This window comes from Sinohyriopsis cumingii, chromosome 17 (assembly GCF_028554795.1).
Source record: "Sinohyriopsis cumingii isolate HCF-2022 chromosome 17, ASM2855479v2, whole genome shotgun sequence".
Taxonomy (NCBI): domain Eukaryota; kingdom Metazoa; phylum Mollusca; class Bivalvia; order Unionida; family Unionidae; genus Sinohyriopsis; species Sinohyriopsis cumingii.
Window position 1 is genome coordinate 2,246,324 of NC_142977.1, and position 24,150 is coordinate 2,270,473.

The 24,150-nt window shown below is 36.6% G+C and overlaps 1 protein-coding gene, 1 long non-coding RNA gene and 2 pseudogenes across 9 annotated transcripts in view; 1 reads left to right on the forward strand and 3 right to left on the reverse strand.

Moving 5' to 3' along the window:
• The window catches only part of LOC149777648 (deoxycytidylate deaminase-like), an 82,972-nt gene extending 81,215 nt beyond the window's left edge, over positions 1 to 1,757 (reverse strand). For 4 of the 5 annotated variants that reach the window (XM_089938709.1, XM_089938707.1, XM_089938706.1 and 1 more), the window contains exon 1: positions 1,689 to 1,757. In XM_089938709.1, the coding sequence (XP_089794835.1) occupies positions 1,689 to 1,713 (25 nt within the window). In that variant the 5' untranslated portion in view covers positions 1,714 to 1,757. The remainder of the gene's footprint in view (positions 1 to 1,688) is intronic. The other variant, XM_089938710.1, reaches the window with a different exon arrangement.
• Positions 1,758 to 2,914: 1,157 nt separating this feature from the next.
• LOC149777649 (P2X purinoceptor 7-like) lies at positions 2,915 to 6,780 on the forward strand (annotated as a pseudogene). The gene is made up of 3 exons (XR_016415435.1): positions 2,915 to 2,986; positions 4,017 to 4,196; positions 6,457 to 6,780. The product of XR_016415435.1 is annotated as a P2X purinoceptor 7-like (transcript).
• Positions 6,781 to 7,034: 254 nt separating this feature from the next.
• LOC149777650 (uncharacterized) lies at positions 7,035 to 11,464 on the reverse strand (annotated as a pseudogene). The gene is made up of 6 exons (XR_016415678.1): positions 11,431 to 11,464; positions 10,878 to 11,113; positions 10,555 to 10,631; positions 9,705 to 9,809; positions 8,378 to 8,602; positions 7,035 to 7,281 (listed from the first exon to the last, which is right to left on the reverse strand). The product of XR_016415678.1 is annotated as an uncharacterized LOC149777650 (transcript).
• On the reverse strand, positions 11,110 to 14,380 carry LOC149777651 (uncharacterized). Of its 2 annotated transcripts, none has more exons than XR_016415437.1 (3): positions 14,159 to 14,380; positions 13,085 to 13,249; positions 11,110 to 12,110 (listed from the first exon to the last, which is right to left on the reverse strand). It is a non-coding gene; the product is annotated as an uncharacterized LOC149777651 (long non-coding RNA). The 2 variants fall into 2 exon arrangements; XR_016415436.1 differs by having other exon boundaries at positions 11,110 to 12,458.
• Between the last annotated feature and the right edge of the window lie 9,770 nt (positions 14,381 to 24,150).

The following is a 24,150-nucleotide window of genomic DNA, read 5'->3' on the forward strand; positions in this document are numbered from 1 at the left end:
GAAAGACATCGGCTAAATCGGCTTGCCATTGATGATCTTTCCACTTGGGTGTGACTTCTGGAACAACTGCGTCGAATGGGTTTATGTAAAGTGTAGGTAGCTTCTTCTTGTAACCATCGTTGCACCTGAGGTAAATGGAGACTTTTCAGTCGAGTTTTGGCAGCACGATACAATTTTTGAACTCCTCCATAACCTGCAGGATGGGATGGATCGTAGTAAATGCTGGCTAACACCTTCTCCATTTTTTTGTTTGTTAATAAGGCACCCAGTCTTTGATGATGCTACTCTTTTTTTTTCGTGTGATATTTTCTTGGCTTGTAATGCTTTGCGTGTGCGGCCAGCGATAGGTGTCGAGGAGGAGGATGTCTGAACAGGGGTCATCGGTTCTTGTTTCACTTCTATCTTCACCTTCTTTTTCTCTTCTGATGAAGAAGGGGTGGTCATCATCTTTTTAATCCATCCAATTCTGGATGTAGGTGGTGTTGTTAACTTGCGTACTTTTTCTGGTGGAGTTTGAAACCCATCTTCTTCTTCTTCTCCTTTTTCTGTCTTGGTCACTGGCAGTAGTAGTGGTAGTGGTGGTCTGGGGGATGGACTTTTCATCAAGGTCTTAAAATCTTTCAGAGGGGGATGAGCTGTTTCGTCAGATGCTTTCTGGTGAAAGAGTTGCAGTCGTTGCAAGAGCTGACCGTACTTTTGCGATTTTTCTGTTTCGGACAAATCTTGGCGATCCATCAATGACTGCAATTCGTGTTGTAACTGGGACATCTCGGTCAAATTGGGATTGGGAGGCAAATGCGGGATTCGTTGTTCGTGCCAACGATGGTATTCCATCCATCGTTTGTAAGGCACTAAAGCTAGTTTTCGTCCTTCCATTCGATGTCAAGGGTCACATCTGAGATCTTGGGACTTCAGAGGTCCTTTTCATCTTGCTCCCACGAGTCCTCCCAGCATGGTTCCCACGACTCCTTTCAGCAAAGGTCCTAACAAGAGGTGCAAAACTCCTCCACAATGGACCAACATCTTCTTCTTTTGACGAATGGGGATTTTCTTTTGAACCATTTGGCGAAGAACGTGACGATGTTTGCCTAAGCATTATTTCTGGTGTTTTGACAAAGGGATCGTACCTTTCAAAACGTTCAAACAACATTCGCACACGGTATCGATTGTATATAATTTAACAAAATAATAACAGCTACATAGCTTTACGCTAGCCGATTTTACTACGCAAAGGCTTTGACACTAGCGTTATACTTAGATTTTACTTTCCCATAGAGCATATTTTCATGTGTGACGATCATCATAGGGTAAATACTAGTAAAATCCTGGGATACAGAAGGCGATGACCTATATCAGATCCCGAAATCTAAATTCCCTACTACATCATTGCTAGTTAAAACTAATGCACCCTGCTGCACACATGCGTGCGTGCGCATGCATGTGATCTAGATAAATACAGGGTATTAATACGACTAATATGACATATAATCTCACAAAATCGGATCTTATGACTTTGGTTAGGTCTATTGCTAGGGGCAAACAATGCCAGTACAGTTGGTGAATATATTAACACGCTTAATATATTAAGATAAATAACAATGTTTATAATCTTAATGTTAATGTTAAAATAAGATAAAACTAACAAAACTGATTGTATTATTTCAGTTTGGAACACTCCTTTCACTTACCGTTACCGTTTCTTCTAGGAGCCATGATTCCACAATTTTATACTGCAGGTTCAGACTTATTATCTCGACTGTGTACAGGATTACAAATTTATATATATATATATATATATATATATATATATATATATATATATATATATATATATATTAGAACATTGGCAAAGCCTATTATTACGCAATGTGGTAAAAGGGTTGATTTCAGCTTGTAATGTTCCTCCATATTTTTGTCATATTACAAGTTTACGATTAAGTTTACCTCATACTTGAACACAGCATGCCTTTTAGGCATTCTGTGGCGATATTATTAGTTGTAAGTATATTTATGTTTAGTGTCATTGCGTTGAACTAGTTTGTGTCAAGTAGTAACTTCCCCACATATCTGTAAAATATGATCTTCCATTCATGTTTCGTCTTGTCGTTTGAGCAAGAAAACATTCCTGTGTCAACATCCAGTGGCAATCTGGTTCCCTGCTTAGTATGCCCCCTGCATTGCACTCCGCCATATCATATTTAACGTCCTCAAAATAAGGAAAATAAAAGAATAATAAATCATATGATTAGTTTTAATGATAAAAACTTTACTTAAGTTATCGAGTTGTTTTCACAAACGTCACGATTAAATACGCAAATACCCACAATGCAACGCGCGCGCACTTTGCGCCGCCATTTTGAGTCCGTAACAAACCTTTGTCAACATTAGTCATCATGTATATTCAAGATAATAAACTGATTTAAAGGCACAATAGTGCAGCTGTGAGCAGAGGCGTAGCTATGATATTTTGCGCCCGGTGACGAACTATAAAATTGGCGCCCCAGCCCCCTGCCAGTTTAATCACATTTTTGAATATTACCCTTGTTTACTTATTATAATGTAACGTTGTAAGCCTCATTTTGGCGCCCCTGTACCTTGTCGCACGGGGGCATATGTACCCACTGCCCCCCCCCCCCCCCCCCCGCCTCTGGCTGTGAGTGAATTTGCTTACAAAAATGTTAGGACATTTATGTATATCAACTGATTAAATACTATTTAGAACGCAATTCTAGGGTAATATCAAGTACGTAGAGGTTCTTTTTATGAAATATGAACTCTCTGAAATAATCGTACGTAGCGTAACGAATCTATCGTCTCCATTATCCATATTGAAATCGCGCTCGGCAGTGATCAGAAGATCCCGAACGAATAACACACATCATTCAGGTGACCTAAATTTGCATAATTATATGCAAAATTCTGTACACTGATGTTGATGACGTAAAACACAACCACGCTACCAGAAGCCGCAAAATGTCAACAATGAGTACGATCTTCTTCAGATCTCGTTCTTTTCTCATTATCATTTCCTCTCTACTTTTAGTTTTGAGAGGAAACGTTGAAATTTATTTAGAACTACTCTTATGATTATATTTAAATAGTTTTTTTTGTGGTACGAGAATGGTTTAAATCAACGTGCTTTGTACAGTATTGCAAAAATACTCGATTTAGCATTCCCTCGCGTACCCGCCCCCCCCCCCCCACACCAATTTTATAAACGAAAAGCATCTAGGAAATTAAAAAATGCTAAAAACTTTGTAATTTCATTATTCACTTTATAAATTCTAACTAGATTTTCACCAGTGGACCCTAACACTCATCTTTCTGGCGTTTCAAACAAAGCGGAAACGAATTCGTGGTATGCTTCTCCAAGTTAGTACCTTACATAAATAAGGTTATAAATAAGTTTTATTAAAATTTGCGACTGGAGTATAGAATCCGGGACAGATCATAAAAAATTACACACGCAGAAACGTAGTCACTTTGTCACTTGAAGTTTGGCCAACTTTTTCAGTGTTTCCCTTTACCTTCATTAGCGCTTCAGAGACCCTTAAATTTTTTATTTGATCCCCCGTTTTAATACTGAAGTTCATTTTTTTATACCCAGTTTTGACACCAAGGAGATTTTTGACTCTCAGACTTGTACCCCTAGGGGATAGACTGGTTTTATACTTGCACATGTTTATAGGGTGTTATGCACCCTGAGTAAATATAGAGAGATTTAGCTTTGGTGCCCATCTAGGAATTTTGGACACCCCCTCCCTCCATGACCTGATCCAGCACAGAAAACATCCATCAAATCACAAACTCTCATGTATTAATTTCTGATTCTCAAATAGCATTATATTCCTATAAGTTTGATAAGTAAGTATGAATATATTGTATAATTATGAAATAAATTTACATATTAAAATTCATTACAGAGACAACTGGACTATAGTAGTAATTATAATATGTAATACAGAAGATACCCACCAAATGATAAACTCAAATGTAGAAATTTTGTTATTACCTAGACTGAAATCAGCTCACTTTCAAGCTCAAGAATGGGGCGACCTTTAAGAGGCAGAGGGAGAGGAAGGATGAGGCATGGAGCAAGAACCAGAGGGGGAAGAGGAAGAAGACATGCAGTGCAGCCTGAAAACAGAGCTGACCAAGTTCTACACATAGTTCAGACAAGGCAGACAAGAATGAGGGTAATTGTTTATTTATACCTTGCAAAACAAGTATTGATACACATTGAAAAATGTTTGGTACTACTACTTGGCAAAGACTCTAATATATACAAGTGAGTGTTTTGCACAACTTAGAAAATGCATACTTCTGTTGAAGGATTATTTAACAATGTATGTTTAAATTGCTTAACGTTTTGTTGCTACTCACCACCCCACCCCAATATCATTTGATAAGGAAAACCATGCACAGATACCATTGAAAATACAGAGGCCACCTCATTTATATGGCCGCCTTATATAATACATGTCATCTATTTTGTCTATGGTAGTCACTATACTTACTGATATAGGGCTATTTGTTTAGGAGTTCAAGTAACCATACGTAGTAAAATACATAGAGTGAAGTAAATAAATGCTTGTGGTACAATTTTAAATTCCTGTGATAATCAAAATATAAACTAGCTAAAATCATTTCATATATAGGTAGAAGTGATCTATATTAGTGGCATACACAACAAATATTTGATACTGTCAAGGTCAACCCGCCCCTTTTCCAATTTAAGTAATAAATTTATAAAATTTATATTCAAAAAATTCAAAATGACAAAAAGCCTATGAGATCTTCAGCGATTAGACCTATGTTGGAGTTTTCTTAAAAAAAAATTAGACCTGTGAAAATTCATATATCTATTTACGCCTTGTAAAATAATGACTACGCTTTAAGTCTTCTGTTTTAAATATGATGCATGCCAAAATATATCAAGATAATATAATATTATGTATGCACTATCATTATAAACATAAAAACTTAAGAATGCAAGAATGTTTTATTTGCCCAGATTTTAGAATGACATGAAGGCTTGCAAGAAACAGAATTTTTATTTCATATTTGATATAACCTTTTGGCTATGAATTTTAATTGCCCTTTCTGATTTAATTCAGTTTTGGGTGAATACTGTAAATGATTTCTAAAATAACACATTTTCTTGATGTAATGACAGTTTTGAAACTGTTAAAATTCTTTCGATAACTTCTATGTATTTCTTGAGCATGTTATTATATGTACAAAATATATATCACAAAAGGTGTGAATAACTTGACAGGTATGTGGGCTACATTACAGAAAACCTCTTTCACTATACATGATATGTGTAACAACTGACTACGAATATGTAACTTGCACTTTGTACTGATAAAATCAAATACTGCATCCATGTATACACATAATTAAAACTTTGGTAGTTACTCTTACAACACAACATTTGCAGTCACTTCTATTTCCATGGTGGACTTGGAAAGATTATGTAAATACATGATTGCTGTAAATGTTAAAATTTCCATGGTATCGTGATGTTAGCTTTCAAGCTTGTTGTACCACATACATATGGGGATTCAGTATGCTTAATCTTTGTAACCGATTCCAGGAGATCATAACAAATGTGGAGCCAGACCGGCTGAGGGAACTTTTCATATAGATGTTGCAGTTCCACCCAAGCCTGGTCTTTAATGTTTTGGAGCCAGGATCAAGGCAGTGTGGTGGTTATCACCCATCCACTGACACAGGATTGATAGACTGGTGTGTGTGTGGAAAATGTAGGAAGATGCCCACAGACCTGGAAAAGATGCGTTGTGAGAGACAGCACTGTATATCACTTTTGCCAGTAATGAATATATAAACTTTTGTTTATAATGCACATTGTTGCTTAATGCATTATTCTTGATATGCTTAAGAGTTTATTTAACGTAGAATGTTTCATATATTTTAGCGAGACTTCTTACAAAATGAGACATGCTTGGATTATTTTCTTGCAATCACTGTGAATGAATTTTAAAATTGTAAGCCATCAAAAAACAAAAACAGAGATGCATACATAAGCAAATGATAAGGAGTTTTATTTTTTACAGTTGATACTCATCAAGTAGATTCTATTCATTACCTGGTTTCAATGTGGGTACCTCACTATGCTAAACAAATCTAAGCTGATGATGATAGAAAGATAACATTCTATCTTCATCTACAATCAGCCATTCCTATTTGATCCCAATGCAGGTGTCTCTGACTTCTAGAAATGATCCCCAAACACTTAATATCAGTTCTGGTTGCGATGGAACACTCAGCGCTCATGTCAAAATAAAAACTCTTAAGTTTTTTATCCATATTTATTTTACATTGGAATTTTCTGATAAAAGATGAATAAACTTTGAATAAGTTCCTATTTTTTTTTTTATATATTTTTTACATTTTCAAAACAGCATATTACAAAGTGGAATAATTTTTCAGGATTTTCAAGTTCTAATCCTTGATGAGGCTGTACTTGCTTTGGCCAGGATGTGCCGACGGGATGTTCTTGTACTTGACGATGAAGTTGACTTGATAAGCATGTACAGGCATGCTGCCTATAGGCAGTTCATACTATGGCAGCATGGAAGGCTGGGTCTGGACAGAGACGTGTCATTCCCTCTTGCTGTGTCTGGCGGATAAGTGACAAATATCCAGATGCTTTTGGACAATACACTAGTTTCATCCCCTCCAGGCTTGCCTGAACTTTTTTTAAACACTTCTTACAGGCACAAATTTATATATAAATGAATATATTTGACTTCATTCTTTGTTTTGTTGTAACTGCACATAATATCCCATTAAACACTAATGCTTCCATTCAGATATTTTTAAACACCAGTCTATTCTGCCTATAAAAAATGTGGGTAAGGTCATATATAATCAAGATAAAAGTTTTCGGCACTTGCAGATACATTATACATTGTTTTCAACTACTGATATTTACATTACTGTATATAAAGTGTAATCTGCCTTAGCAGACACATCCAAATATCAGGCACCTTTCATATATTACATAGCTAAAGTCGAGAGATCTTCTCCTTCACCAACACTTGAGTTGATGGTGGTTCTTGAAGTGCCAGGTTTCTGCTTATTCTCCTGGGATCATCTTCCTTAAGTTCTCTTCTCCTCCTCATACCCTGCTTGTCCTCAAGTCGACAGATAAGGGCTTTCTGAATAAGCTCTCTGATGTGGGGATATGTTTTCTTTTCTCTGCAAGGGTAGACGGACCATCTGCCACTTTTTCTGTTGTAACAGCAATGATACCTGTTTTAAAGAAAATTTTATTTTCTTAACTTGTGTGACAAGCATCCCCATATGTTAACCTATATTGAGTTTTCACCCAATATTTGAGCCTCGTTACCAATTCCAAAGGAGGAGTTGTCGAGGGTTTGTTCTTATTTGTACTATCTCCAAATTACTACTTGAGACAGGGTGCATTTTTACCCATTTCTTTAGAAGGCAACATATTTTCATGTGCAGGTGTTAGTTAGTAATCATCATGACAGCATTGTCCACAAACCTCCTGAGGAAATTCCATGAATCCCATATATCCTTAATAAAGTGGGTCAGTCCTCTGGGAAAGTGCTATATATATCATTGGATTTAATTATTAGACTTGTATTGTTCAAATCAAAATTAATATCCACTAGAATGATAACAACACTAATTACAAGATCTGTATGCATGGAAATATTAAGATTCCTAACCAGAAATGTAAAACAATGTGTGCCAGTTGTTACAAAATGACTGTACCTAATGCAAGACTTGTAAATGTGAATAATATTCCATTGCCTTGATGTCCAAGCTGGGATCATAATGTACAATCAATATATAAAATTATTTCCAATATCCTGTAGTTAAACAAACTTATACTATCTCCCCTTCTTTGTTTCTCATTACACCCCTGCCACTATGGATATTGTGATCCAAAGCAGCTAGCTCATTCTGAATCCTGTACACAGGATGGGTGTATGAAAATCTCTTAGCACAGTACATCATGATATGCTGATGAAAAACTTCAAACTCAGCAGTGCTTCTGCAATTATCAAAAAAATGTATCTTGTAAAGTGTCACTTGCAATCTGCTAACAATTATTAAATACTAATTAATGTTGGTAAATTTTGTATACATAAAATCTTTACTGCAGTGTTTATACAGAGTGTCATGGAATTGTTTATACCTGATGTGCATGTATTATATCTGAACTTGCAAACGACTTGAGAAGGACAGTCACTGTACATGTATCATGTACACACATCGTATGAATGCTAACTTATTCAGATATTCAAATGGTAATTATATACGGCAAATTATTCTTAAGTTGAGAACATATAATTGTTGCAATCCTGAAATGGCATACCTGAAATTCAAGTAATAGTCCACTCTGTTTAGGAACCTTTGGTCCAAGAGTGCCTGTGCCAAGGTTTTCAGGACTTTGGCATCCTTCTTGGGATCAAGCCAAGGTTTTTGTCCTCTCTTCATTCTCTGACAAAGGTTCATGTAGGCATTTGTTAATGCCATGGCCATGTGAGAGGATCCACTCATGTTTTTTGGTGATATGATGAAGGACGCTCCTCCAGATACTCTGAAAGAATGACACAATCAATATTTAAAGACCTAAAGCTGGTCTCGTTTGTCATGGTGACCCAAAAATGATAAATTATAATACAGCTGGATTTATATAATCAAGGGAAAGCTATGTTCTAGATTTGGCTAATGGTTAATGTAGCAGGATTGCAGTTTTGCTCAGATCAATGTTCCTTCAATATTCCACATTATTATATGCTTTTTTATTTCTCCGTTAACTTTGCACTGTCAGAATCGTTCAAGATTTTATGATACTGAACTCGCGAGCAACTTCATATTGAACTCAGAAAGGAAATACTTTCTATTGTAAACAAACAATGGACGCAGACGCCAGCACTTTTGATTTGTAAACATATCATGTACACTCGCATAGTAGGTGGTATACGTTTTGGCTGATTAAATTTGTTTCTGAATGAACTAAAGCTGATGTTTCATGGACTGCCACATAGCAGCTGCTTTGCCACATTCAGAGTTAACTTTTGATACAATGTTTCTGTTTTAGATGCCAGATTTCATAAAATTGATGGGTTCCTACAAATAACATGCAAGTGACAAGGCATAAACTAACGAAAGTTATGTCTAGCATGCAACTAAGTTCAAATTAATCTGGGCAGAGTTATGTGCGCATTAATAATGTTGTTGTGTAATGATGAATCTGCTGTTAGGTATTTAGTTTGGAATAAGGCATACATTCAGTTACTTTGTTTCTTGTAGTGTATTTTTGTTTATATAATCAAGCCCAAGGTAGAATAAGAAAATGAGCATATAATAAAAAGGTTACTGCATTTGTATGGGAAAATATGAACTTGTTTGTCGGATGGATATACTGCACTCCCAAGGTCTTGCATTATTCCATCCAAAAATCTTGTTCATATTCCCATACAAATGTAGTAACCTATAATTACTTTGACATTTCAAGTAAATTACTTTCAATAGGTTACATACCTACAAGATTTGCTGATGTATATACATGAATAAAATATATATTAAAAGATATCAGAAGATAAGGATTATGCACTAACCTTGATTTCATAAAAAAAAATATACAGTTGCAAACATTTACATATATCTGTTCAAAAATACAAGGACAGAAATCTCACCAAAAATTGTTCATAGCTGCTAGCAGCCTTGCACAAAAACCAGAAATGATTCATGATGTATTTTGACCATTGTAATAAAGCCTCATTTTCCTTTTGTTTGGTAACCTTGAAAAGAAGGTTAAAAGTGCATGAAGAGCAATCATCAAAACAGAAATTTTTCCAATACCAAAAGTTGTATAATATGAAAGAATGAAAACCAACTAGTTTTGTACAATTCAACAAATCATTTAATTCTCTATAATACAAAATGAACATTTAAACAGAACTTAACAGTATTGTGAATTAAATCACAAAAGGTCCAATAAGTTCCATCACTAGTCCTAATGAATAAAATTATAATTAAATTCCAGTGGTGTTAAAAACAAATTCATCTCTGAATGTATTGATGTGTTTTTAGTTGCCTGTGATATGGAGATGTGCCAACAGTGTTTTGATGAATTACAGTAATATAATCTAGGATTTTATCTTACTAAAGTATAATTCAAATAATATAATCCAGGGTGTCCTTATCTGAATTCACAATAATTCCAAGTTAATGTGCAAGTGCAAGAATATTATAGATAAATACTTTCACATATCCAATGAATAATAATTTGAATAGATAAATCAACCCAAACTGAGCACAACAATAAGACTGAAATATGCAAGAATGGGTAAATTCTCAAGTAAACAAGATCAAATGAATAGGGCACAAAAACAGAACTAGGGTGAGAGGCACAAATTCATTTCTAGAACAATCTAAGTTGTCAATAAGATAAAATCTGTTACTAAAAAAAAGAACATCAGGTACATGGGGGAATACCAATGTCATAGACTGCTGAGTAATAGGTGGACTAGACAGGATTCTTACCTTCATTATTTTCTTTCCAAGGTTTTTTGCAACATGCCATATATCATGAGAGTGTTTGATGGTGGGATAGGACATTTCTGAAATTAATAAAATGAACACAATAAGAAAATGCAGTGCCTAAGGAGGAAAAAAATAAAATCCAGTAATATAATCATCGCAAACAAATTTTGCAATTGCATATGAATACACAAAAAAGAATATATTTAAAAAAATTCACAAGTCAATATAATGAGAAGTTTATGTAAGTGTATGGATGTATAACTTGTGATATAATGTGGACTGAAAAGTATGGTGATATTTGCAAACAAAACAAAATAACTCACTCATAACTGATCCGATTCCTACATGAGTGTCTGTCACCACCTCCTTGATTTTTATTCCTCTCTCATTCATTTCTGTCATGGCTTTCTGAAAACCTGCCTTTTCTAGGGCTGGTGATTTTCTCTGAACCATCCCTTTGTTCAGTGTGTGAATAGTCAATATTTTTTGCTGATATCCTCCATTACTATGTAGGAACCATACTGGGCTGAATGGCCTGGAGAGTCATTGCACCCATCACCTTAAGAAAAGAAATGGAAAAGAATAGTTAAAGAAAACCGAGAAACATTAAAAGTCATCTTTCCAACGTTATTTAAAAGACCAAATGTGAATTAATTTGCACTTGTATGGATTTCAAACAAATCTTCAACAATTGAGGTTCATTGGCTCACTGAGTTGACTGATCCAATTATGAACCATTATGTGATAACTAACTTAAAATGCCTGGTAGCCTGATGACGTTCATCTACCGCAATACCAATATCCAGTTACAGTTGGTTATTTTGATTCTGTGATTTGCCCAACTGGCTTTTATTCTCCATAGCTGACGATTCTTACTGATGACTGTAGTTAACATTGGGCTTCTGTCCATAGAGTATAAATATAATTTAGCAATGCAATTTATGAACTGCTACTTAGTGAGATTTATACATCAAAATTATGTCAGGGCTGTTCCATTAAAACATACATGATACCCAGGAAAGGCACTTTTAAAGTGGAGTACTCACCCATAGATGCAATTTAGATATTTCTTATCATTTAAAAAGGAACTCTGTGAAATCAAAGTATACAATAGAATATATTTGGAAAATATATTTAAAGTTAAATTTAACTGGTGATATATGAATCTCTCTCTCTCTCTCTCTCAAACACGCACACAAAAACATACAAATTATTTAATATGACTGTGATGGACTAATTCCTTCCAAAATTTTAGATGGAAAAATATTTGGCCTCTGAAATAAAAATGTATAGTCTGTGATGTCCAGCTTAAGTAATATTCAGCTGATGACTTACTCACTTTCAAGTATATTTCTTGAGGGCCAGGTATTGTTTTTTTTTCTTTCTTTTTTGTCTTCAGTTTCTTGTTAAGGGTTTTCTTTTGGTATTTTTATAGCACTTTCAATGCTTTATTGGCTCTATGCTTCTGAGGAAATCCAAGTTTAGTGGTCTTCCCAAGAAGACACCAGGGCAGCTGACACAGTCTCACCGGGGTGGGGTGGTATTAAACCTGCAGCCTTTTAATATGTATAAAATTTACTGTCATTTTTTAAGAACTTAGTTATTAACCTAAAAAAAAACAATTACGACTTTACACCATATCCTAAGTAATAAAAGTGAATACAATAATTTCTAGGTATAATGAACACCTATTCATTATGAGAACAGAACATATATGAACAAGGGTATAACATTCAGACAATGAAACATAACATTCATGATGACGGTTATTTAATTATCTTCACTGCAATAGATTACTGAATTTTAAGAAGCTATTAAAAACGTATATTAATTACACTTGCCCATTGTCTTCAAAATTACTGCTATCAGTTCCCATCATTTCTACACCAGATACATGTGGCTCACTTGAACATAGAGGAAATTTACTTCTTATACATACAATTAAAATCAGGTCTTAAGATATGGCATCTTATAATTATCTCAATATTTTGTTTTAAATTAAATATGTCATATGTGCATTCAGCATGAGCTAATTGGATAGAGGCGAAGAGTGTGTTAGCAAGAACTGCATGTGTGACATAGCTATAAATGGGAAACAGCAAAAAAAAGGCATGTGTGATATGTAATCACAATTTCAAACTATACAGTCACTGGTTCTCAAAGTATTCATTTACCTGTAGTGAGGGATGTGGAAGGTGGAGGAAAAACAGCTGGGTTAGCCAGCATAGTATACTGGAACTTCTTTGCCTAACCAAAACAATTACAGTAAACATTGCCTTTTTCCATGCATCAGGTAGCACAGTTGAGGCACCCTATCCCACTTCTGAGAAAGTGAAATTCATGATATTTTTTTCTTTCTTCTAGCTCAAACTAAGAAAAGTATGAAGTGGGGACTCAACCTGCTGCAACTGTTTTAAAAATTTCCGTTTATCAGCATTGTATTTGTTACATTATTGTTTTCAGTAGCATGACAACTGTAGCAACCACTCTCCCAAAAAAGAAAATTCTGCAAGGAATTTGTAATTTTTACCTTCCTGACTCAATAGCAGATACTTCAGATACTGAAGGTGTCTTCATTCTCTCTGTATGTCGTAAAAGCACTTGGCCAGGTGTTGATGTGAAGCATGAAGATGTACTGGCCAGTGATTCTGCATGCTTTGGCTCATCCTTTGCTACATTCTTTGTAACTTTGTAACTAAAAATATGTAATAAATATTCATTTGTATTATAATTTATATTTTAAATCTGTTTCTTTGTGATTTGTGTTAAACACTTAGAACTGAAATACTTAATATTAGCAAGGATACATAAGAACAGATCAAACAAATATTGACATAAATAAAAGTTACTTGATTGCAGCTCAAAACTTTAACTGATAAGGTAACAACCTGCCAGCCATATATTCTGGTAGCACTACAACATCCTTTCCTATCATGACTAGAGATCCTTTTGTAATTGTAGTCAATACAATGCTTTATAATAAATTTACTAGTAAGTAGTTGAAAGATGTACAATAAAATCTTAGCATTCAGCCTATCATAGTCATGAGATCAACATTTTACTGGATCAGTTCAACATTCAGATATAGAAAACCCTACTAACAGTTCAACATTAAACATGTATTATTTGTTCTACATGTTTACATGAAAAGGTTATTAAACTTTTATGCAAGTAATGTGCATGTCACATTAACCTAAGGTGTGTGTGTGTGTGAGGGAGAGAGATTATATAAATACTTATAACTTGTAAATGTATCTAAGTTCCCTCGCCGAATTTAAAAAACCTGTCTCACGAAGATAATTGACAGGTGTACAAAATGACCTTTATGAGCACGCTGTTATAAAAAATAAAAAATATATTCCACCCCAACGTACAATACACACAATGCAGTCACCGAGTGAAATATTGGTCAGCCGATCACATCTATTTTGGGAATATTACAAATCAAGTCCTTGTGCAAATATTGCATTAATAAAACTGTGCTTTCAAACATACAGTAGGAACAAGATATTGAAAAATGGAAAACACTTATACATAGACATCACAGTCACTTGATTCTGGGGAAACTAATGAGTATCACCATATAACACAGACATTGGCCTACCTGTCCAACAACAACTTCGCCATTTCAGTGTCTGATGCCAGTCCTAACTCTTCCATCAAAGCTCTCCATCGAAAAAACTGGTCCCCAAGACGAATCCTTGATAAGTTCCGTTCGTTTTCTCTGACAGTTTTTCGACGTTTCTTCTCGGAAAGCGACAAGCGCGGGCGACCTATACGTTTTTTACTCTCTCGTGTGTCTGGCAATTTTGTTTACGGTAGATAGTTAAATTACAACCACGTGACTTATAACCCGCCCACTGGACGAAGATGACGTATATGTTTTTGTGGTCACGTGAGGCTTCCGTAACAGTTCGTGACCTACAAGTTTCAATTAAAGCGGGTCCCCACAAAATTTTCTTTCGTTTATTTATCAATTACCTAATCAAATCTTCACAAACTCTAAGTTTTTGTGAATTATTTCAGCTTATAAGTCGACACATTTCATTAGTTACATGATCTGTAACATTCACAAAATTACAGACACTCTGCACTATTAAAATTACAGACACTCTGCCTTTAACTGTCGATAAGGACCTTTACTTCATTGAAACGATACATAGATTATACTTGAAATTAATTGCCCTATAGAACTAAAATAAAAAATGTTGGAAGTTCCCTTGCTTATATCGAAAGACAGAATAGTGAATTTGAACCGTAATCGTGTATATTGCTATCAAATAGAAATGCAGTTATTTTTTTATTATTACAAACAGACAATACTGACATTTTAAAAAGTGTTTCCTATCATATCCCTAAGCTTGTCATCTTGAAAAAGTATTTCCGGACAATGATTTTCGGCATACAATATCCTGAAATGCTTTTAGAAATATGAAATTATATATCAACAATTAGCATTTTAACTTGAACGATAAATAAATGATTGATTTCTGCCCATGAAGATTGAAAATGATTAAATGTTTCTACTTGTTTGTGTATCCATTTGTTTATGCGTTTGTTTATCGATCGATATATTTGTTTATGATCTATTTGTTTATGAAAGAATAACAAAGATTGTTGAAATTTAAATGTTTTACTTAAAGACAACAAGTATAAAAGTCACGCATTCGGTCTCGTGCGGTTGACATACACAACAGAATGTGATGTATTATTATATTCTTACGCACAAAATGAAATGTGCCTTCGTAATTATGCGGGAAGAACAATGTTATTAGGTGCCGGTTTGCGAGGGTAGGGACTCAAAATGGCGGATATGGAAGTACACACGTTTGTGACATCACGTGAAAACAACGGAAGTTCCGTTCGTCCGGGGCAGATCATTGTCTTGTCCATTAATGGAAAGACTGTTATTTCAAGCCACATTTCACGTAGCGTAATAAATTTGGTACCGATGTTTAGCTCAGGCATTCGACTGTGCATCTCTATCAAAAGTTTGACTTAATATCATACATTTAAGGAATGACAAATCATTTTCCCACGGTACAGTTCGACATGTACCTGATCGCTCCCGCTTAATATGTGAAAATAATACCCTGAATGGAATACTACCTTCTCATTGGCCAACTGAAAATAAGTTATAAATAAATACAGGACGTCATTTTCTTTTAAACAATGAGAGGACAGTATTCCATTCTGCGCTTTGTTTTTGCATATTAAGCGGGCGCGATCAGGTACATGTCCAGCGGACCTTGAATGCTCAACGGGCTGCTCAGAAGGAAACTAGTAGTTAAGTGGGCCACCATAGGGACAATGGGAATTAGCATTACAGACCCCCCTGGGCCACTATAGGGACAATGGAAATTTAACATGGAGAAAAACGCTGGGCCACTCTAGGGACAATGGGAATTTAACATAGAGTTTGGGCTTGTCTAGGGACAAGGGAAATTAACATGAGGAATAGAGTTTGGGCTTGTCTAGGGACAAGGGGAATGGAACAGGGGACTATAGTGTGGGTCTGTCTAGGGACAATGGGAAATTTAACATGGGGAATAGATCGTGGGACTGTCTAGGGACAATGGGAAATTTAACATTACGGAAACCCCTGGGGGATATAGCCTCAAGGGAATTTAACATATGGAAATTGAACATGGTGGATCTGTATAGCGTCAAGGGGAATTGAACATGGTGGGACTATCTAGGGACAATGATGGTAGAGGGTCAAACACAACAGAGACAGAAACATACATACACTAGTACAAGCGTGGGATTTATATATAAAGCATTACCAAGACCTGAAATCTTGCTGGGGTGTTCAAAAATTTGCATAATTGTAATGATGCTATAAATAGCTATAATCAAGGAAATGCTCAACGACAAAATGGATGTGACTAAAAGTAACGTTAAAATGACGAAATTGTCCCAGAATTTAAAGGAAAATAAACATATCCCCGAAAATTAAGTTACAATGGTTTAGACTAAAATGGATAAAATTAGTAACTACTTACAATATCAACTTCTGTGACGATCGTGAATAAATACCTATGTATCTATAATCAGCTGAAATTCCTATGAAATCCCATTATCTATTTATAGCTCCAACTTGTGGGTTTTTCCTTTGGAAAATCCCACTATCTTTTTATAGCCTCAGCTTGAGTGACGTTCCTGTTTATGAATTCTAGTATATATGTATAGCTACAAAATGTGGAAATCCCCAAGTCGATATTTATAGTCTCAAAATTTCCAGCGTCAGTAACGTCACTGTACTGAACACTAGGGGATAAATGTCAACAGTTTTGCAAGTGGCTGACCTGAATACACGCTACTGCAGGTAGGTAGGTAGAGTGTATCTGATAGCGATAAAGTGAGTTTTTATAGGGATAAACAGAGACCAATACACACACACACACACACACAACGTACGCGCGCAGACATACACACACACGCACACACACACACACACACACACGCACACACAGAGGGAAGAGGAAAAAACAAACCCCAAATATACTATCAACACAGAAGGGAGATAATACAAACCCCAAATAAACTATCCACACAAACGTACGCGAACGCATACAAACCCCAAATATGCTATCCACACTCGGGAGGAAGAAGAAAAAAACAACCAAATATACGATCTACACAACGTACGCGAACAAACACACACACACACATACACACACACACACAGAGGGAAGAGTCAAAAACAAACCCCAAATATACTATCAACACAGAAGGGAGATAATACAAACCCCAAATAAACTATCCACACAAACGTACGCGAACGCATACAAACCACAAATATACTATTCACACAACGTCGCTAACGCATACAAACCCCAAATATGCTATCCACACTCGGAAGGAAGAAGAAAAAACAACCAAATATACGATCTACACAACGTACGCGAACAAACACACACACACACACATACACAAACACACACAGAGGGAAGAGTCAAAAACAAACCCCAAATATACTATCAACACAGAACGGAGATAATACAAACCCCAAATAAACTATCCACACAAACGTACGCGAACGCATACAAACCCCAAATATACTATTCACACAACGTCGCTAACGCATACAAACCCCAAATATGCTATCCACACTCGGAAGGAAGAAGAAAAAACAACCAAATATACGATCTACACAACGTACGCGAACAAACACACACACACACACACACACACACACACACACACACACACACAGAGGGAAGAGGAAAAAACAAATCCCAAATATGCTATCAACACAGAAGGGAAATAATACAAACTCCAAATAAACTATCCACGCAAACGTACGCGAACGCATACAAACCCCAAATATACTATCAACACAGAAGGGAGATAATACAAACCCCAAATAAACTATCCACAGAAACGTTCGCGAACACATGCAAACCCCAAATATACTATCAACACAGAAGGGAGATAAAACAAACCCCAAATAAACTGTTCACACAAACGTACGCGAACGCATACAAACCCCAAATATGCTATCCACACTCGGGAGGAAGAAGAAAAAAACAACCAAATATACGATCTACACAACGTACGCGAACACACACACACACACACACACACACACACACACACACACACACACACACAAACGCACACACAGAGGGAAGAGGAAAAAACAAATCCCAAATATACTATCAACACAGAAGGGAGATAATACAAACCCCAAATAAACTATCCACGCAAACGTACGCGAACGCATACAAACCCCAAATATACTATCAACACAGAAGGGAGATAATACAAACCCCAAATAAACTATCCACACAAACGTACGCGAACGCATACAAACCCCAAATATGCTATCCACACTCGGGAGGAAGAAGAAAAAAACAACCAAATATACGATCTACACAACGTACGCGAACACACACACACACACACACACATATACACACAGAGGGAAGAGGAAAAAACAAACCTCAAATATACTATCAACACAGAAGGGAGATAATACAAACCCCAAATAAACTATCCACACAAACGTACGCGAACGCATACAAACCCCAAATATACTATTCACACAACGTCGCTAACGCATACAAACCCCAAATATGCTATCCACACTCGGGAGGAAGAAGAAAAAAACAACCAAATATACGATCTACACAACGTACGCGAACAAACACACACACACACATACACACACACAGAGGGAAGAGGCAAAAACAAACCCCAAATATACTATCAACACAGAAGGGAGATAATACAAACCCCAAATAAACTATCCACACAAACGTACGCGAACGCATACAAACCCGAAATATACTATCAACACAGAGTGAAGAAGAAAAAGTTTTTTGAAAGCACCTAAGCCCTCACCTGCAATGACCAACTCTGCCAAACACCTACACCCCACTCCCCACTCCCAACACTACAAAACCCATTTAACCCGTTATTTTATGGCATCAGTGTGTGATTTAGGAAACATCAAGACACAAAATGATGGATGAATAGACTGACTATTGTTTACCGACTTGCATGCCTAAAGAGCGTGCGTGAAGGAAAACATCCTTCCATTTCAATTCTAACTAAAACATGATCCAGAGGGATAGAGAGAGGTGAAAGAGCACAATTTCATAAAGTGTGAGTAAAAACAAAACACGCCATCCTTATTATACAATGTCAAGACCAAGAGACACCTACATTTTCTTTCTGGTCTATTCTCTTTTAGAAGGTAGTATGAAATTTCACATCAGGGCCAACGCATCGGCTCACATTGTCAATTTTTCCATTTCCATGTCTTTACTGGCACAAGTTCTTCATCATCTTCAATTTCTTCTTCTTCTGAATCCCTCTTCTCTGTTTCGTCTTGTTTTTGTTTCTTCTCTTTTCTCGTAGGGCACTCTGAATTCCAGTGTCCTTTCTCCTGACAACGATATTAGGTATCTTGACTTTTGTCTCTCTTTCTTAGACGAAGCAGGTATTCTGAAACGATTATGCCACACAGTCCTAGAACAAAACAATGCATCACCCGTTGTAAGCCATTTCATTGGCTATACTTATTTTCTTACCGCGTTCGCTTCGAATTGACTTGAGTAGCTATTCAGACAGTGACGAGAATGGCCATGCTTTACTGGGTCTATCCTATAGGCGATTTATATAAAAAAAATATTTTTAAAAATTAAACTAATGCACGAACATTCGTACCATGGGCGATCCCATGGAAATTGTGTCCGTCTTATTGCAAAATACATCAACATTTAATTTAACCGTGCAGATCGCTAGAACAAACCTCTGTTAATATACATTTTGAAAAGTGTTGTGTGACACGGATCGCCATTGTCGCTTGGTGTCTGCTTTTTTGTTTGAAAAGAGATCGTTTCGTCTTGACTATAAAAATTTAATTTGACTAAGTTTTACGCACTACTTGAACTCATACATTTACGTTGTAGGTGTAAGCCGTCTTTCTCAGTTTTCTGGAAGTTCCTTTTTGCGTTTCTCAGATATGATACTATTTTTTATGGACCGAACGAAATTTCTTTTGGCGTGAATCAGGACTCGTGGTTTTGTGGCATAATTGGCGAGCATTGATTAAAGCTCAGTTATGTCGTTTTCGAAATCGCTGACACGGATTTGAACTAACACTTCAGGTTTTGTGTGAGGCGATACGGTACATCATTGCTTTTTACTTCCTCAATGAAATCGTTTCATCTTATTGCAAAATTACATTTGACTAGGTTTCATACGCAGCAGGTCCCTGTATATAAGGAGATTGTCTTAGCGTCAGAGTATTCATTCCGCTCTCAAACGATCAAGAAGATGGAAGAGTCAGCACAGATCGACCTGCTGGTCAAATATTTGCTAAAAGTCATACGAAAGCATAATTCACATGCGAAAGTGGCAACAAAACTTACTCTTTTGATCGTTGATTTGATGAGAGTCATACGAAAGTGTGTAAGTGCTAATGAAGTTTGCTATATCTGCAAAGGTAAATGGGTATTTGTCTCCAGAATACCTGCTTCGTCTAAGAAAGAGAAACAAAAGTCAAGATACCTAATATCGTTGTCAGGAGAAAGGACACTGGAATTCAGAGTGCCCTACGAGAAAAGAGAAGAAACAAAAACAAGACGAAACAGAGAAGAGGGATTCAGAAGAAGAAGAAATTGAAGATGATGAAGAACTTGTGCCAGTAAAGACATGGAAATGGAAAAATTGACAATGTGAGCCGATGCGTTGGCCCTGATGTGAAATTTCATACTACCTTCTAAAAGAGAATAGACCAGAAAGAAAATGTAGGTGTCTCTTGGTCTTGACATTGTATAATAAGGATGGCGTGTTTTGTTTTTACTCACACTTTATGAAATTGTGCTCTTTCACCTCTCTCTATCCCTCTGGATCATGTTTTAGTTAGAATTGAAATGGAAGGATGTTTTCCTTCACGCACGCTCTTTAGGCATGCAAGTCGGTAAACAACAGTCAGTCTATTCATCCATCATTTTGTGTCTTGATGTTTCCTAAATCACACACTGATGCCATAAAATAACGGGTTAAATGGGTTTTGTAGTGTTGGGAGTGGGGAGTGGGGTGTAGGTGTTTGGCAGAGTTGGTCATTGCAGGTGAGGGCTTAGGTGCTTTCAAAAACTTTTTCTTCTTCACTCTGTGTTAATAGTATATTTCGGGTTTGTATGCGTTCGCGTACGTTTGTGTGGATAGTTTATTTGGGGTTTGCATTATCTCCCTTCTGTGTTGATAGTATATTTGGGGTTTGTTTTTGCCTCTTCCTTCTGTGTGTGTGTATGTGTGTGTGTGTGTGTTTGTTCGCGTACGTTGTGTAGATCGTATATTTGGTTGTTTTTTTCTTCTTCCTCCCGAGTGTGGATAGCATATTTGGGGTTTGTATGCGTTAGCGACGTTGTGTGAATAGTATATTTGGGGTTTGTATGCGTTCGCGTACGTTTGTGTGGATAGTTTATTTGGGGTTTGTATTATCTCCCTTCTGTGTTGATAGTATATTTGGGGTTTGTTTTTTCCTCTTCCCTCTGTGTGTATGTGTGTGTGTGTGTGTGTGTGTGTGTGTGTGTGTGTTCGCGTACGTTGTGTAGATCGTATACTTGGTTGTTTTTTTCTTCTTCCTCCCGAGTGTGGATAGCATATTTGGGGTTTGTATGCGTTCGCGTACGTTTGTGTGGATAGTTTATTTGGGGTTTGTATTATCTCCCTTCTGTATTGATAGTATATTTGGGGTTTGTATGCGTTCGCGTACGTTTGCGTGGATAGTTTATTTGGGGTTTGTATTATCTCCCTTCTGTGTTGATAGTATATTTGGGATTTGTTTTTTCCTCTTCCCTCTGTGTGTGTGTGTGTGTGTGTGTGTGTGTGTGTGTGTGTGTGTGTGTGTGTTCGCGTACTTTGTGTAGATCGTATATTTGGTTGTTTTTTTCTTCTTCCTCCCGAGTGTGGATAGCATATTTGGGGTTTGTATGCGTTAGCGACGTTGTCTGAATAGTATATTTGTGGTTTGTATGCGTTCGCGTACGTTTGTGTGAACAGTTTATTTGGGGTTTGTTTTATCTCCCTTCTGTGTTGATAGTATATTTGGGGTTTGTATATGTTCGCGTACGTTTGTGTGGATAGTTTATTTGGGGTTTGTATTATCTCCCTTCTGTGTTGGTAGTATATTTGGGGTTTGTATGCGTTCGCGTACGTTTGCGTGGATAGTTTATTTGGGGTTTGTATTATCTCCCTTCTGTGTTGATAGTATATTTGGGATTTGTTTTTTCCTCTTCCCTCTGTGTGTGCGTGTGTATGTGTGTGTGTGTGTGTGTGTGTGTGTGTGTGTGTGTGTGTGTGTGTGTGTGTGTGTGTGTTCGCGTACGTTGTGTAGATCGTATATTTGGTTGTTTTTTCTTCTTCCTTCCGAGTGTGGATAGCATATTTGGGGTTTATATGCGTTAGCGACGTTGTGTGAATAGTATATTTGGGGTTTGTATGCGTTCGCGTACGTTTGTGTGGATAGTTTATTTGGGGTTTGTATTATCTCCCTTCTGTGTTGATAGTATATTTGGGGTTTGTTTTTGACTCTTCCCTCTGTGTGTGTTTGTGTATGTGTGTGTGTGTGTTTGTTCGCGTACGTTGTGTAGATCGTATATTTGGTTGTTTTTTTCTTCTTCCTCCCGAGTGTGGATAGCATATTTGGGGTTTGTATGCGTTCGCGTACGTTTGTGTGGATAGTTTATTTGGGGTTTGTATTATCTCACTTCTGTATTGATAGTATATTTGTGGTTTGTATGCGTTCGCGTACGTTTGTGTGGATAGTTTATTTGAGGTTTGTATTATCTCCGTTCTGTGTTGATAGTATATTTGGGGTTTGTTTTTTCCTCTTCCCTCTGTGTGTGCGTGTGTGTGTGTGTGTGTGTGTGTGTGTGTGTATGTCTGCGCGCGTACGTTGTGTGTGTGTGTGTGTGTGTGTGTGTGTATTGGTCTCTGTTTATCCCTATAAAAACTCACTTTATCGCTATCAGATACACTCTACCTACCTACCTGCAGTAGCGTGTATTCAGGTCAGCCACTTGCAACACTGTTGACATTTATCCCCTAGTGTTCAGTACAGTGGCGTCACTGACGCTGGAAATTTTGAGACTATAAATATCGACTTGGGGATTTCCACATTTTGTAGCTATACATATATACTAGAATTCATAAACAGGAACGTCACTCAAGCTGAGGCTATAAAAAGATAGTGGGATTTTCCAAAGGAAAAACCCACAAGTTGGAGCTATAAATAGATAGTGGGATTTCATAGGAATTTCAGCTGATTATAGATACATAGGTATTTATTCACGATCGTCACAGAAGTTGATATTGTAAGTGGTTACTAATTTTATCCATTTTAGTCTAAACCATTGTAACTTAATTTTCGGGGATATGTTTATTTTCCTTTAAATTCTGGGACAATTTCGTCATTTTAACGTTACTTTTAGTCACATCCATTTTGTCGTTGAGCATTTCCTTGATTATAGCTATTTATAGCATCATTACAATTATGCAAATTTTTGAACACCCCAGCAAGATTTCAGGTCTTGGTAATGCTTTATATATAAATCCCACGCTTGTACTAGTGTATGTATGTTTCTGTCTCTGTTGTGTTTGACCCTCTACCATCATTGTCCCTAGATAGTCCCACCATGTTCAATTCCCCTTGACGCTATACAGATCCACCATGTTTAATTTCCATATGTTAAATTCCCTTGAGGCTATATCCCCCAGGGGTTTCCGTAATGTTAAATTTCCCATTGTCCCTAGACAGTCCCACGATCTATTCCCCATGTTAAATTTCCCATTGTCCCTAGACAGACCCACACTATAGTCCCCTGTTCCATTCCCCTTGTCCCTAGACAAGCCCAAACTCTATTCCTCATGTTAATTTCCCTTGTCCCTAGACAAGCCCAAACTCTATGTTAAATTCCCATTGTCCCTAGAGTGGCCCAGCGTTTTTCTCCATGTTAAATTTCCATTGTCCCTATAGTGGCCCAGGGGGGTCTGTAATGCTAATTCCCATTGTCCCTATGGTGGCCCACTTAACTACTGAAACTGTTGTAAAGACTGACTGGTGAACAGAAGCTTAGA